This window comes from Sorex araneus, chromosome 1 (assembly GCF_027595985.1).
Source record: "Sorex araneus isolate mSorAra2 chromosome 1, mSorAra2.pri, whole genome shotgun sequence".
NCBI lineage: Eukaryota > Metazoa > Chordata > Mammalia > Eulipotyphla > Soricidae > Sorex > Sorex araneus.
The window spans coordinates 89,524,743-89,537,673 of record NC_073302.1 but is presented as its reverse complement, the minus strand read 5'-3'; the positions used below and the strand labels follow the sequence as shown (position 1 = coordinate 89,537,673).

The 12,931-nt window shown below is 41.2% G+C and overlaps 1 protein-coding gene across 3 annotated transcripts in view; it reads left to right on the top strand.

Annotated features, from left to right (window-relative positions):
- GCNT1 (glucosaminyl (N-acetyl) transferase 1) overlaps positions 1 to 12,712 on the top strand; it is a 31,173-nt gene extending 18,461 nt beyond the window's left edge. For 2 of the 3 annotated variants that reach the window (XM_055123713.1, XM_055123714.1), the window contains exons 2-3: positions 5,587 to 5,751; positions 7,602 to 12,712. In XM_055123713.1, coding sequence (XP_054979688.1) covers positions 7,743 to 9,026 — 1,284 coding nt within the window. In that variant the 5' untranslated portion in view covers positions 5,587 to 5,751; positions 7,602 to 7,742 and the 3' untranslated portion in view covers positions 9,027 to 12,712. The remainder of the gene's footprint in view (positions 1 to 5,586; positions 5,752 to 7,601) is intronic. The other variant, XM_055123715.1, reaches the window with a different exon arrangement.
- Positions 12,713 to 12,931: the final 219 nt, after the last annotated feature.

Genomic DNA, 12,931 nt, shown 5'->3' with positions numbered 1-12,931 from the left:
CGGCAAGCTACTGAGAGTATCCTGCCCGCATGGCAGCCTGGCAAGCTACCCGTGGCGTATTCGATATGCCAAAAACAGTAACAACATTTCTCACAATGGAGACGTTTCTGGTGCCCGCTCGAGCAAATCTATGAACAATGGGATGACAGTGCTTCAGTGCTACAGAGTTTGGGGCCAGACCCAGCAATGCTTGGGGGCTACTTCTAGCTCTGTGCATGGGGGTCATCCTTGTGGTACTTGGGGTATTCTGTGGTAGTAAGTACCAAACCCAGGTCTCTTGCACGCAAAGCATATACGCAACCCATTGATCTCTCTCTTTGATTCCCATAAAGTTTTGAGCAGTTTTGTTAATTCTTGCTTCAGCAAGATAGAATTCATATTAATAGAGTGTTAGATAGAATTCACTGATAAAACCATTTAAACCCAGACTTTTATTGCCTTTCTTTTTTCTTCCTCCACTGGACCTGCACTTTTCTGTATGAGTTTTGAAAATTAGCATTATTCCTGTTGCTACAGCTCTGCACCGTGTTTTATACAGTGATTTATAGTTAATTAAAATTTCTCAGCACAGCTGCTCTGACACCCTTTAAGTCTTGCTATTCTTTCGTTTACATTTTCATTCATATCTAGCTATCTTATTATTTGGGTGATTTCTTCTTTGACTCATTGGTTATTCAATGAGGGACTGGAGTGATAGTGCAGTGGGTAGTGCATTTACCTTGCATATGGTCAACCTGGGTTTGATCCTAAATACCCCACATGGTCCAGGAGTGCTCCCTGAACATGGAGTAAGGAGAAAGTCTTGAGCACTGCCAGATGTGGTCCAAAAACAACAACAGACAAAAAGAGATGGCCTAATTTAACAGTTTTTAATTTCTCAGAACCTTCCTGCCTTTTTCAGGGAGTGGGGTGCTCCCAGGCAGTGTTCAGGAGTACCAGGTGCCACTTCTGACAATCTTCCCTGACCGTGTTGGCCATAGATTGCTCTGTGCTCATTCTGGTGATTGAACAGATGTGCAGGGCCCATCAGGGTTGTCAGGGGTGCTCAGGGGCCCACATGGTGGGAAGGACATAACTCGTGCCAGGTGGTGCCAGGCCTGTGGGACCCAGCTCCGCAGACCCTCTGCCTGTCCTCCGATTTCACTGCCTTCTCTTTTTCTCTCCGTGCTGCAGGGGTTGAGCCATTTCCCCTGCATTCTTTGGTTATGACAGGCTCAGCATTCGATGATATCAGCCTGCTGAGAGTGTTTTGAGGTTTGATGGCCTTTAGCGTTTGAGCTGTCAGGGAGAATGTTCCAGGTGCTCCTGAGAAGCGTGATACTCTGGTGTTCTTGGGTCCAGTGTTCAACAGACCATCTGAGGTGGATCTAGAATGCTCTTCAGGCTGCTTCCTTGTCGACCGTCTGCCACTTAGGCATTTCATCTGCGTGAATGGTGTTCTTTCCCTCCAACAAGGCATTTTATCTTGAAGTCTGTGTTGTCAGTTATGAGTTTAGCTTCTTTAATCCCTTTTGCTAGTGTGTTTAAAAAGTATTGTGTGTGTGTGTGTGTTTGTGTTTACCACAATCTACTTAAGCCCAGATTATGTTTCTGAGAGACATGGGGTAGCTGGATATTTTGTTTTTGATGATGCAACAATCATCAAAAACTTTTTTCCTAAAAATAATTTCTAGGGTTAAGGAGATGTCTCAAATGGCTGAAGCAAAGGCTTTGCATGTGGAACTCCAAGTTTTGAACCTAAAAGCACCTCATGGTCCCCCAATCACTCTTGAATGTGCACCTCCCACCCTCATCAAACAAAATAGCTTCTGTTCTGTTGATACTAGAAAATATGTCCCATTACTTTTTACTTTTTGACTTAGTCTATTTGTAATGAATATAATTACAGATAAAATAGGATTTGTGTGCTCTTCATCACTAATCATCAGGGAGATGCAGAACAAAACTACAATGAGATATCATCTCACACCACAGAGACTGGCACGCATCCAAAAGAACAAAAGCAACCAGTGTTGGCATGGATGTGAAGAGAAAGGGACTCTCCTTCACTGCTGGTGGGAATGCCAACTGGTTCAGCCCTATGAAAAACAGTATGGGCGTTTCTCAAAAAATTAGAAATTGAGCTCCCATTTGACCCAGCAATACCACTACTAGGAATATATCCTGGAGATGCAAAAAAGTATAGTAGAAATGGCATCTGCACTTGTATGTTCATATCAGCCAGAATCTGGAAAAAAATCCAAGTGCCTGACAACAGATGACTGGTTAAAGAAACTTTGGTACATCTACACAATTCCAGAAAAATGGAATGCTATGCAGCTGTTAGAAAAGATGAAGTCATGAAATTTGCATATAAGTGGATCAACATGGAGAGTATCATGCTAAGTAAAGTGAGTCAGAAAGAGAGGGACAGACATAGAAAGATTGCACTCATTTGTGTAATATAAAATAACATAATGGGAGACTAACACCTAAGGATAGTAGAGATAAGGACCAGGAAGATTGCTCCATGGCTTGGATGTTGGCCTCATATGCTGGAGGAAAAGGCAGCTCAGATAGAGAAGGGACCACCAAGTAAAGGGTGCTTGGAGGGCTCGCTCAGGATGGGAGATGCGGGCTAAAAGTAGACTATAGACTGAACATGATGGCTACTTAATACCTGTATCACAAACCATAACACCCAAAAGGAGAAAGAGAGTAGAAGGGAAGAGGTGAGGTGGGGTGGTGGGAGGGATACTGGGAACATTGGTGGTGGAGAATGGGCACTAGTGGAGGGATGGGTACTGGATCATTGTGTGACTGAAACGTAAGCATGAAAGTTTGTGAGTCTGTAACTGTGTCTGTAACCGTGTCTGTAAGTCACGGTGATTCATTAAAAAATAAAAAATAAATAAATAGATAAATAAAATAGGATTTGTTGGCCTTTTGTGATTGTTTTGTTTATTTGATGTCTTTTATTTCTGCTTCTCCAACACTGCATTCTATTGTGTTAAATACTGACCAGTGTATTATTTAAATTGTCTGGACATTTCTGTATACCTTTGATATATAATTTTAGTGACTGTCTTGAGAACTGCAGAAGACTTTTAAACTGAAAACATTCTATTTGGGGACTGGAAAGAGCACGCAACAGCCCACAGTGCACGAGTTGTGATCCCTGACACCACAGGGTCTCTCAGGCATAGCCAGGAGTGACCCCAGACACCAAACCAAAAGTAGCCCCTAAGCACTGCTGAGTGTGATCCCCAAACAAAACAAAAACGGAACAATCAAAAAATGTATTCTGTTTTCAGTTCATGGCATTTAATTTCAATAGCACACATAAAGTCTTCCAATATAACTCCATTTACTTCTCCCTTCTTTCTACTATCATTACCACTTAGTTCACTTTCTCCTAAACCTGTCAACAATGTTAAAAATTATACTCTCTGCAGATGTCTTTTGAATCAAATGGAACAAGGCAAGCATTACAAGCACAATTGCATTTCTTGTGTAAATATTTTTACTACTGCTTTTTATTTCTTCAATGTGGACATGAGTTACGGTGTCAGTCAGTGTCTTCACTTGTCATTGGTTTTAACCAGTAAGTTTGCTATAATAGAGTTCCTGAGTCCTTTTCCTTTCTAATCATTAAATGTGTTCTCCATTGGTTTTTGCTCTCCCCCTTTTAAAATTGTTTATTGATTATGGCACTGGGGATTGAATCAGGGCCTCACATGTATCAGACAAATGCTTTCCCACAGAACTTGATTACCTCGCTGGCCTCCTTGATAGCGTCTCATTTGAAGCTGTGAATCATTTTCACAACTCCTTGTGTAATTGTCTCAGGAGAGGTTGTGTTGATTTTGACCAGTGGATTTTGACCAACATATACTAGGCTGTAACATTACAGCATCATACAGAGTAGTTTCACAGCCCCAAATTCCCTGTTCTCTCTTTGTCTCTTTCTCCCTTTATTGAAGTCCCTGAATAATGCTGCTCTTGTTATTGCTTTTGGGCTAGATGCAGTGGTGCTCAGGCTTGCTCCTGGTTCAGTGCTCAAAGACCACTCCTGGTGGTTCTCAGGGATCCTGTGTGATGCCAGAGGTTGAAGCAGGGTCTGCCACAGACAGAGCAAGCCCCTTTACTCCCTGTATTCTCTCTCAGCCCCATCTTTGTGTGTTTGGTATAATTACTGAAAATCTCAATTTGTCCTATATTTTCATACTTTCTTTTAGCTCTTCAGGGTTTTTCTTTTTAATTTTAAACATTTTCCTCATCACTGACTTAAAAACTCTTGTTTCAGTTAAATCCTAGGCTTCCTGAGTGGAAGTTGCTATTTACTGCTATTTTCCCTTTATGAAGAAGAATTCCATAATTCCTCGGATGCTTGTAATCCTTTGTTACAAGTTTTTTGTGTCAATTTCAAAATTCCCCTCTGTCCTGCTATTCATTTATTGTTGCTGCTGCTAATTTTGCTGTTCTTCTTATTGCTTTAACTTTCTAAAGTCTGTATTTGTTGTGTGAAGCCTCTTTAGTCTCTGTCTTCTATCTTCTCAGTAAGTTTAGAAGTCATGCAATGATTATAGGCTTTGGTTTCCTGGAAGCAGTATGGATCAGGAATTCCTCTGATTTTAATTATATATATATGTATATATATATATATACATACATATATATATATACACACACACAGTGTGTGTGTGTGTGTGTGTGTGTGTGTGTGTGTGTGTGTGTGTGTGTGTGTGTGAGTGAAGTGGGGCACACCTAGTGATGTTCAGTGATTATTCCTGGCTCTGCACTCAGGGACTCAGGGATCACTCCAGGCAGGGCTTGGGAGGCACCATATGGGGTGTCAGGGATGGAACCCAGGTTGACCGCATGCAAGACCAATGCCCTGCCCTTAATGTTATGAAGCAATTTTAGTGATTGAGATGCTGGAGTATTTCATTAGTGTCTCCCAGAGTTTGCTCTTGGAAAGATTTGGAGGAGGGTGGTCACAGCAATGACCATTATCAGCAGTAAAACAAATGGATAAAACATAGTTCTACTGCAAGATTCTTTTTGACGAGCCAGTGTGGACCGCTAGGATGTATTGGGTTTCCCAGCTCTATTGGTCCAGTGTGCCATTCCTTCTCACATGCTGTGGGGAATGCACTGAGAGTTTCCTTTCAATTATGCCAGTGAAAATTGCAGCATGTTTTGATACCTTTGGTAATTTTCAAGCACTTTGAGAAAAATAGGTCAGACCAGAGAGAGATAAAGAAATTTTGAAAAAGGGAAGTGAGGGCCAGGAGGTGACTCAAATGAAAGGGCATGTGGCTTCCCTGTGTGAGACCCTGGGTTTGATTTCAGGGCCCCAGGGTCCTTCTGACATCATCAGCTGTGGTCCTGGTGGTTCCTGAGCACCCAGGAAGTAAGTAACCCCCAAGAGAACAGTAAGAAAAGAAAGAAAGAAATCAGGCAGCCATAGTTTTGAAGGAAAAAAGAGGAAAGTAGATATATACGATGAGCCTAGTGGATTAGTCTAGTGTGCTTTGTGAGTGTGATGGTTATGTGTGTGTCTGTGAGTATACCTTCCTAGTAAATTTCCTTCTCATTTTGCAGAAGTTGTAAAAGCCACCAGACTGGATCACCATTGTGAAACCCCAGGCGCATTTGAGAAATCGACCCATGAGTGGTGAGTGCCGTGTATAACAGCAGCAGAGAACTGAATGCTCCCGACTCTTCTCAAGTCTAAATGGTGACATTGGCCTATATATATTACTATTGGTTAGTTTTTATTATATTATTAATATCCACCATTCATTAATTTTTAAATTATTTTATTTTTAAAGTTTTTATTAGTGAATCACTGTGAGGTACAGTTACAGATTTACAAACTTCATGCTTGCATTTCAGTCACACAATGATCGAGTACCCATCCCTCCACCAGTGCCCATTCTCCACCACCAACGGTCCCAGCATCCCTCCCACCACCACACCCCTTCTACCACACCCTGCCTCTGTGTCAGGGCATTCCCATTTTCTTTTTTTTGCTTTTTTTGGGAGGATCACAGGGGAAAGTCCCGCTTTGCACTCAGGAAATACTTCTGGTGGTGCTGGGGGATTTGGGGGGAACCATATGGGATGCCGGGAGCCATTTGGGATGCTGTGCTATCGCTCCAACCCCTGAGCATTCTCTTTGCTCTCTCTCTCCTTTTGCGTGTTGTGGTTTGCAATAGAGGTATTAAGTGGCCATCATGATGGGTCTATAGTCTACTTTCAGCAGGCATCTCCCATCCCGCCACCATTCATTTATCCACTGTTCGTTTTCAAAGTAAATGTTTGGAAGGTCAAGTGTTAATTCTGATGTTAGAAACTGTTTGAAGTTTGTAAATCCTATATGGAGACAGTTGATGTATTTGACTTTCTTTGTTGAAAAAGCAGCATTTGGGGGGTGGAGTGATAGTACAGCAGGTAAGGCAATTGTCTTGCACAGGGCCAACCCAGTTTGATCCCTGATAGTCCCCTGAGGTCACCAGGAGTGATCTCTGAGCATAGACCTAGGAATAATTCCTGAGCACACCAGGTGTGGTCCCAAAACTAAAACAAACAAAAAAATCCCCTCACCAATGGCATTTATTAGACAACAAATGAACAAGTATATAACATTGTTAACCTGAAGCAGTATTTAAAAGGTTTAGAAGCATTTCATTACCTTTTGGTTTATTTGGGGGCCACATTCAGTGGTGCTTCAGAGCTGTTTCCAAGGGTGCTGAGGGGTCCAGGTGGTGCCAGGGGTACAGCTTGGGCCTCCAGCAAGCGAGGAATACACTCCAGCCCCTAGTGTTTTATATAATAATATTGAGTTGGGTTTTTGGAATTAGATTGTAGACAAAAAGTCTCTCATAAAAAGGCTTTTATAAAATTACAATTTATATGTAACTGTTGTTTTTCTGTCACATTTACTATAATCTGTTACCACTAATGCAGAAAATATAGGGCTGTGTCTTTCTTGGATTATGTATGACTTCTCTTCCTAAGTGAGTTAACTTTACACAGTCCTCAAAGCTGACCTTGTTTCTGCTGGGTCTTTTGGTGTGTCCTTACTTCCTTCAAAGATTCTTAAAGACACACTATCTTTTTATACCTTTCCTGAGGTATACCTCTCATTCTGACTTGGCAAAATCTTTGATCTCTTCAATTCCTGGAGCTTTCTGAGTCCAGCTGATCAACACTGATGGTAATCAGGAGGAAATCATTAGTAATGACCTCAAGTGCTCATTAGCAGATCAAAACCACACCAGCTATCTGGAATGTTCAATAATTATAGCCTTGGTCTTCAACTGTATTTTGTTTTCAACTTCTGAACATACCTGAGAGGCATAATGGTGATTGTAACATATTTCAGCAGATCCTTATCCTCAGCTTCTTAAAAACAAAACAAAACCAAGCCCAAACAATCTGACACAAATACCGGCGTCAGCAGGTTTGTCAGCAGGTTTTCTGTAACTCTAGTCCTTTTTGGTTGACTCACATTGTTTTTGTTTTAAATACTTGTCCTCATAGCAAAGATGACAGTTTTTGACACTGAGATATGAAATACCACTTATAGGTGTCCTTCCTTTTTTTTCTTTTAGGGGTAGTTTCTACTACAAGTTGCTTCTGGACTTCTGCTAAATACACACTAACACCTCTCAGGTCATGGTGGAGGAAAATCATTGGTGCTGAGAGCCCCAATACTTCCTTAAACAGGGGACTGTTCCCAGTGGTTGTTTGAGATGCTGTGGAAGCTGCTACGCAGAAGACTTTTGTGTTTTCCCACTAAATACTTCATTTGGCTTCTTATTTTTTCCCTCGTCACTTTCACTATTTTAAGATTTCATCAAAAGCCATTTGTAAGTGTTCGCCATCTGGAGCTGGTTGGCGAGAATCCTAGTAGTGACATTAATTGCACCAAAGTTTTGCAAGGCAGCAAAGAGGAAATTCAAAAAGTCAAGCTTGAGATCCTAACAGTGAAATTTCGAAAACAACCTCGATGGACCACCTACGACTACATAAACATGACCAGCGATTGTACATCTTTCATCAAGAGGCGCAAGTATTTCACCGAGCCCCTCAGCAAGGAAGAGGCTGAGTTTCCAATCGCTTATTCGATAGTGGTCCATCATAAAATCGAAATGTTGGACAGGCTCCTGCGCGCTATCTATATGCCCCAGAATTTTTATTGCATTCATGTGGACAAAAAATCGGAGGAGTCCTTTCTGGGGGCAGTAACTGGCATTGCATCCTGTTTCAGTAACGTGTTTGTAGCCAGCCGGCTGGAGAACGTGGTCTATGCTTCATGGAGCCGCGTCCAGGCAGACCTCAACTGCATGCAGGACCTGTACCGCATGAGTGCCACATGGAAGTACCTGATAAATCTCTGCGGCATGGATTTCCCGATCAAAACCAACCTGGAAATTGTCAGGAAGCTCAAGTCATTGATGGGTGGAAACAACCTGGAGACAGAGAAAATGCCGCCCAATAAGAAGGAAAGGTGGAAGAAACACTACGAAGTGGTCAGCGGGAAGCTGACCAAAACTGGTGCCGACAAAGCGCCCCCTCCTCTCCAGACACCTCTCTTTTCTGGCAGTGCCTACTTTGTGGTTAGTAGGCAGTTTGTGGGGTACGTGTTAGAGAATGAAAGAATCCAGAGGTTTATGGAGTGGGCGAAGGACACCTACAGCCCTGATGAGTATCTCTGGGCCACGATTCAGCGGATCCCTGAAGTCCCAGGCTCCATGTCCTTAAGCCACAAGTACGACATGTCTGACATGCTTGCCAGTGTGAGGTTTGTCAAGTGGCAGTACTTTGAAGGTGACACTGCCAAGGGCGCGCCCTACCCCCCCTGCAGCGGGGTCCATCTGCGCTCCGTGTGCGTGTTTGGAGCCGGTGATTTGAAGTGGATGCTGGGCACGCACCACTTATTTGCCAATAAATTTGACACTGATGTGGACCTTTTTGCCATCCAGTGCCTGGATGAGCACCTGCGGCATAAAGCCCTGCAGGCATTGAAACACTGACCACTGCAGGCAGTTTTAGGAACAGGAAGAGGCCCATGTGGTGGCCTTCCCCGGATCTTCTGTCCTGTTCCCAAGCATTAACAGAGGGTGCTCCCAGGGCAATCAAGTTGCGTGGTTTCTGCAGTGCAGTTGGTGAAGAAGCACGTGGCACTGAAAACTGAGCTTGTGTCAGTGCGAGGTCACGGCTGACTGCAGGGCACTGTGGGGCCAGGTTGCCTGGTGGCTGGCAAGAGGCAGAAGACAAACCAAACCTATTCAAAGAGCTCAGGGATATGACACAACAGTGAGGTTTGACCTATGCCAAAATGCACGTTGAGAGTTTTAAGGATGGTAGTTGTCCTTGCTTGAACAATAACAAATTCCAGCAATAACAAATCATGAGGGCGTGATTTCTCTTGTAGATTGTATTTTTGGAAATATGAAATTTGCCTGTTCTCTGAATGAGCTGGGTAAATAGTTTACTTCCTGCTGAGCATCATGCCACGTGGGGTATCAGTCCACGTTATCTCAGGGAACTTGATTGAAACATTTTATTTTTTTCTGGTGAGATTTTGCTTCTAAGAAATGTACATATGTTTTTAAAAGCAAAAAAAAATGTTGATGATTTCTAGATTAGTTGATTCTATGAATCTTAGAAAAGCTGCCATTTTAGATTTGTAAAGAATGTTAAGGTACCCTTTTTAATATGATTGTTTCTATGAATAACACTTTGTTTTTCCAAACATTTGTGTCTCTCCTCCCTCTGGAATCCTGAGGCATCTGCTAGCAAGATGTATTTAAAAAAAAAATGTTGTTTTGTTGTGATACTGGGGATAAAAGAACCTATTTTCATAGTTTTGTATTGTTGCTTCAGTTCTCTTAGGGGATCTGATTGATGGTAATTAGTATAGAGAGCTAACAAAGGGTGAAGGAGGTCTGGGAGGAGGTTCAGATTTGCATAGTATCTGAGGCATGTGATGTGTGTTAGCCCAGCGGTTGGCACTATCTCCAGAAATGAAGACTCTGTCACCACAGGTTTTGCTTCCTTAGGCACCTGACAACTTGGCATCCGCCTTCCCTGAGTTTTCCACTCACCCAATTCTGCTGCCTGTGGGTGGTTCTGAGCCCACCAGATCCTCATTTTTGGCTTGTCCTGGGACCTTCTATGAAGAGGCAAGAGGTGTGCTGTTTTCTGAGGCATACTTGAAGGCTGAGCATCATCAAGGAGCAGTAGGTTTGAGATTGGATTGTCTTAGTAATGACAGTCAAAGCATTTGATTTTCACTCCATATCTTCACCCAACTAGGGATGAGTGATTCTCAGGCTGTCTCAAGGGTCCCGGGATGTTGCCCAGCCTCAGAGCACCTGCCTTGCATATGTGAGACCTTGGATTCAGTCCACAGCTCTGCAAAAGATAGAAGGCATATTCAAAAGAGATGAAGATTTAAATAGGAGACTGGCTCTTTTGCAAAGCAGAACACTTCAGCCAAAGATCACACAAGAAAGGTGAAACTTTATTATTTTGTTGAGACTTTGAGAACAAGAACCCAAACATGCATTCTATTTCTGTGCACAGTAAAGGTCAAGTGTTTTATAAGAAATTAGCATCAATAGGCTGTTCCATGGTATTCTACCGAGAAAACAGGTTCCATTCTTCAGAGATAGAAAATATTTTTATTTTGTGCAAAGTTTTGGGATTCTCTTCCTCCTAAGTGGAAACTCTATGTTTTTGTGCATTTATCTTGCTTATAAATCTTTCCTCAGTGCATTGTGGTGGTTTGCAGAGTTTCGCTGTCAGCCAATATTAGACCAAGAGCTCCCTTGAACACTTGATAAGTGATGTCAATGAGGGCATTTATGCACAGTTAAGTCTCTAATGGCTTCTAAACCCATTTCTCTTAATTTATTTTTTGTTTCTTTTTTCCTTTTTTTTAATGGTGCTCTGGATTCATTCCTGGATCTGTGCTCAGGAGTCATTCCTGGAGGGTTTGGGGAACCAAAGGAACCTGGCTTAGCCGAGTGCTAGCTCCTTGGCCCCCCAAACCCATTTGTCCTTTTAATTTTGAGTGTTTTTATTATTTGTGAGTATTTATCCTATTTTATTTAGATGAAAGGTTTTACCTTTCATCTAAAAGTTAGGGTACTTTTTTTTTTTAACTCTGAAATCAATAGTTTCTCATGACACATATTTTGTGCCTGTGTCTTTTATTTCTAACTTGATTAAAAATAAAACATTTACAGATCAGAGCTAGAGAGCGAATAGGAGGTAAGGCATTTGCCTTGCATGCAGCAACCCTGGTTTGAATCCCCTGATGCCACATGTTCCCCCGAGTACTGCAAAGGGTCATTTCAGAGCTCCAAGCAGACAGTTACCCAAAACACAGCCAGATGTGACCTCCAGACAAACAAAAAACAACCTCCTCTTTCCAAAAGTATACAGATCTTCAGAAAAGTTTAAAATTGAAATATAGTGAATATTGCTTGGCTTATGTTAATTCCATTTCTCATTTAAATTATATGGAATTTTTATCTTAGCAAAACTAAGATTAAAAATTGCAAATAATCAAAGTGTGTCTCCTAATATTCTTATTCTCTACCAGAAATATAAAATACCAGATACTAGAGCCTTGTCCCCCAAACCATACACTAATTTTGGGGATCAGTTATATTTTATGCACCTGTCATACCTCATCTTTCTAGAATGACACTTGTTAAAGTGCCATGAATTGTTGGAATGCCCTGTTTTAAAATATCACTGCTAATACTTGTTACATGAGTTACATAGAGTTAATTTATCGGGATTCAGTTTTATACTTTTCACTATAACTTAAAGCAAATAAAATATACTACTAGAACAGGCAATTTTAAGAATCAGAAGGATGGTTTCAAAATAAAACCCATAGTTTATTCAAGAGGCACAGAAAGCCAAGCTTTGGGGCTGGAGAGATAGTTTAAGGGTTAAGGTGCTTGCCTTATATCCAACTGACCTGGCACCCATATGTCCTCCAAGCCTTGCAAGGAATGATTACTAAGCACAGAACCAGGAATACCACAAAATAGGTCCCAAATCCATACTTCCCCCACAAAAATGCAAGTGCTTTGGGAATGATAGAAATTATATAGATTAGTTTTATATGTATTATTGAACATATATTTTTTACTGTTATTCAAGGCCTTTTATATGGAATTTATTAGAAATCACATTAAAGAACTCCTTAAATGTGTAAAAACTTCAATTTTGTGATGCAAAGAATCTAGTTAACTAAGTACTGTATAAGAAAAGTAAAAAAACCTGTATTGTTAAAAAGAAATCAATTCTTTTGTATTTAGTTACCTAGCTTTTTCTACACTATGGTAAATGTCCATCAGGACTTGAAAAAGCAGAGCATATTGTTTCTAAACCTGTATTTATATCATTTATCAAGCACAACTCACTTGAATGACATCAATGGATTTGCTGTTGCAGTTTTTTGGGGAGTGGCGTGGAGAAAGCCATATTTTCATTAATTTAACTATCAGTGGAACTGGACATTTTCAGTTGTCTTAGAAAACGGAAAATCATTTCTCATGTTAAATATCAAGCAAAGCCATTACTTTTGTGGCAGATCTAAGTACAGTTACCATATGTTGTACGGTTTGAAAGTGGGTGTAGCTGCAAGCATTTGGCACTAGTCCTATCACCATTAAAATAAACTGTTTGAAAACCAGTGCTTTGTCTCCACCAGTTTTTTTCTTTTCCATCTGCTACCAATGTGTATTAAATTTAGTAGTAGATATAACACTTGGTCATCAATAAGTGTTGTGTGTGAGCAGGAATTTAAAGCATAAGATTAATTCTCCAGGCAGAAATGTCTGAAAGGAAAAAGGTGTGGAAAAAGAGAAAATTGAGCACAGATCATTTTAAAAGACTGAGGGGCCTTGAGAAG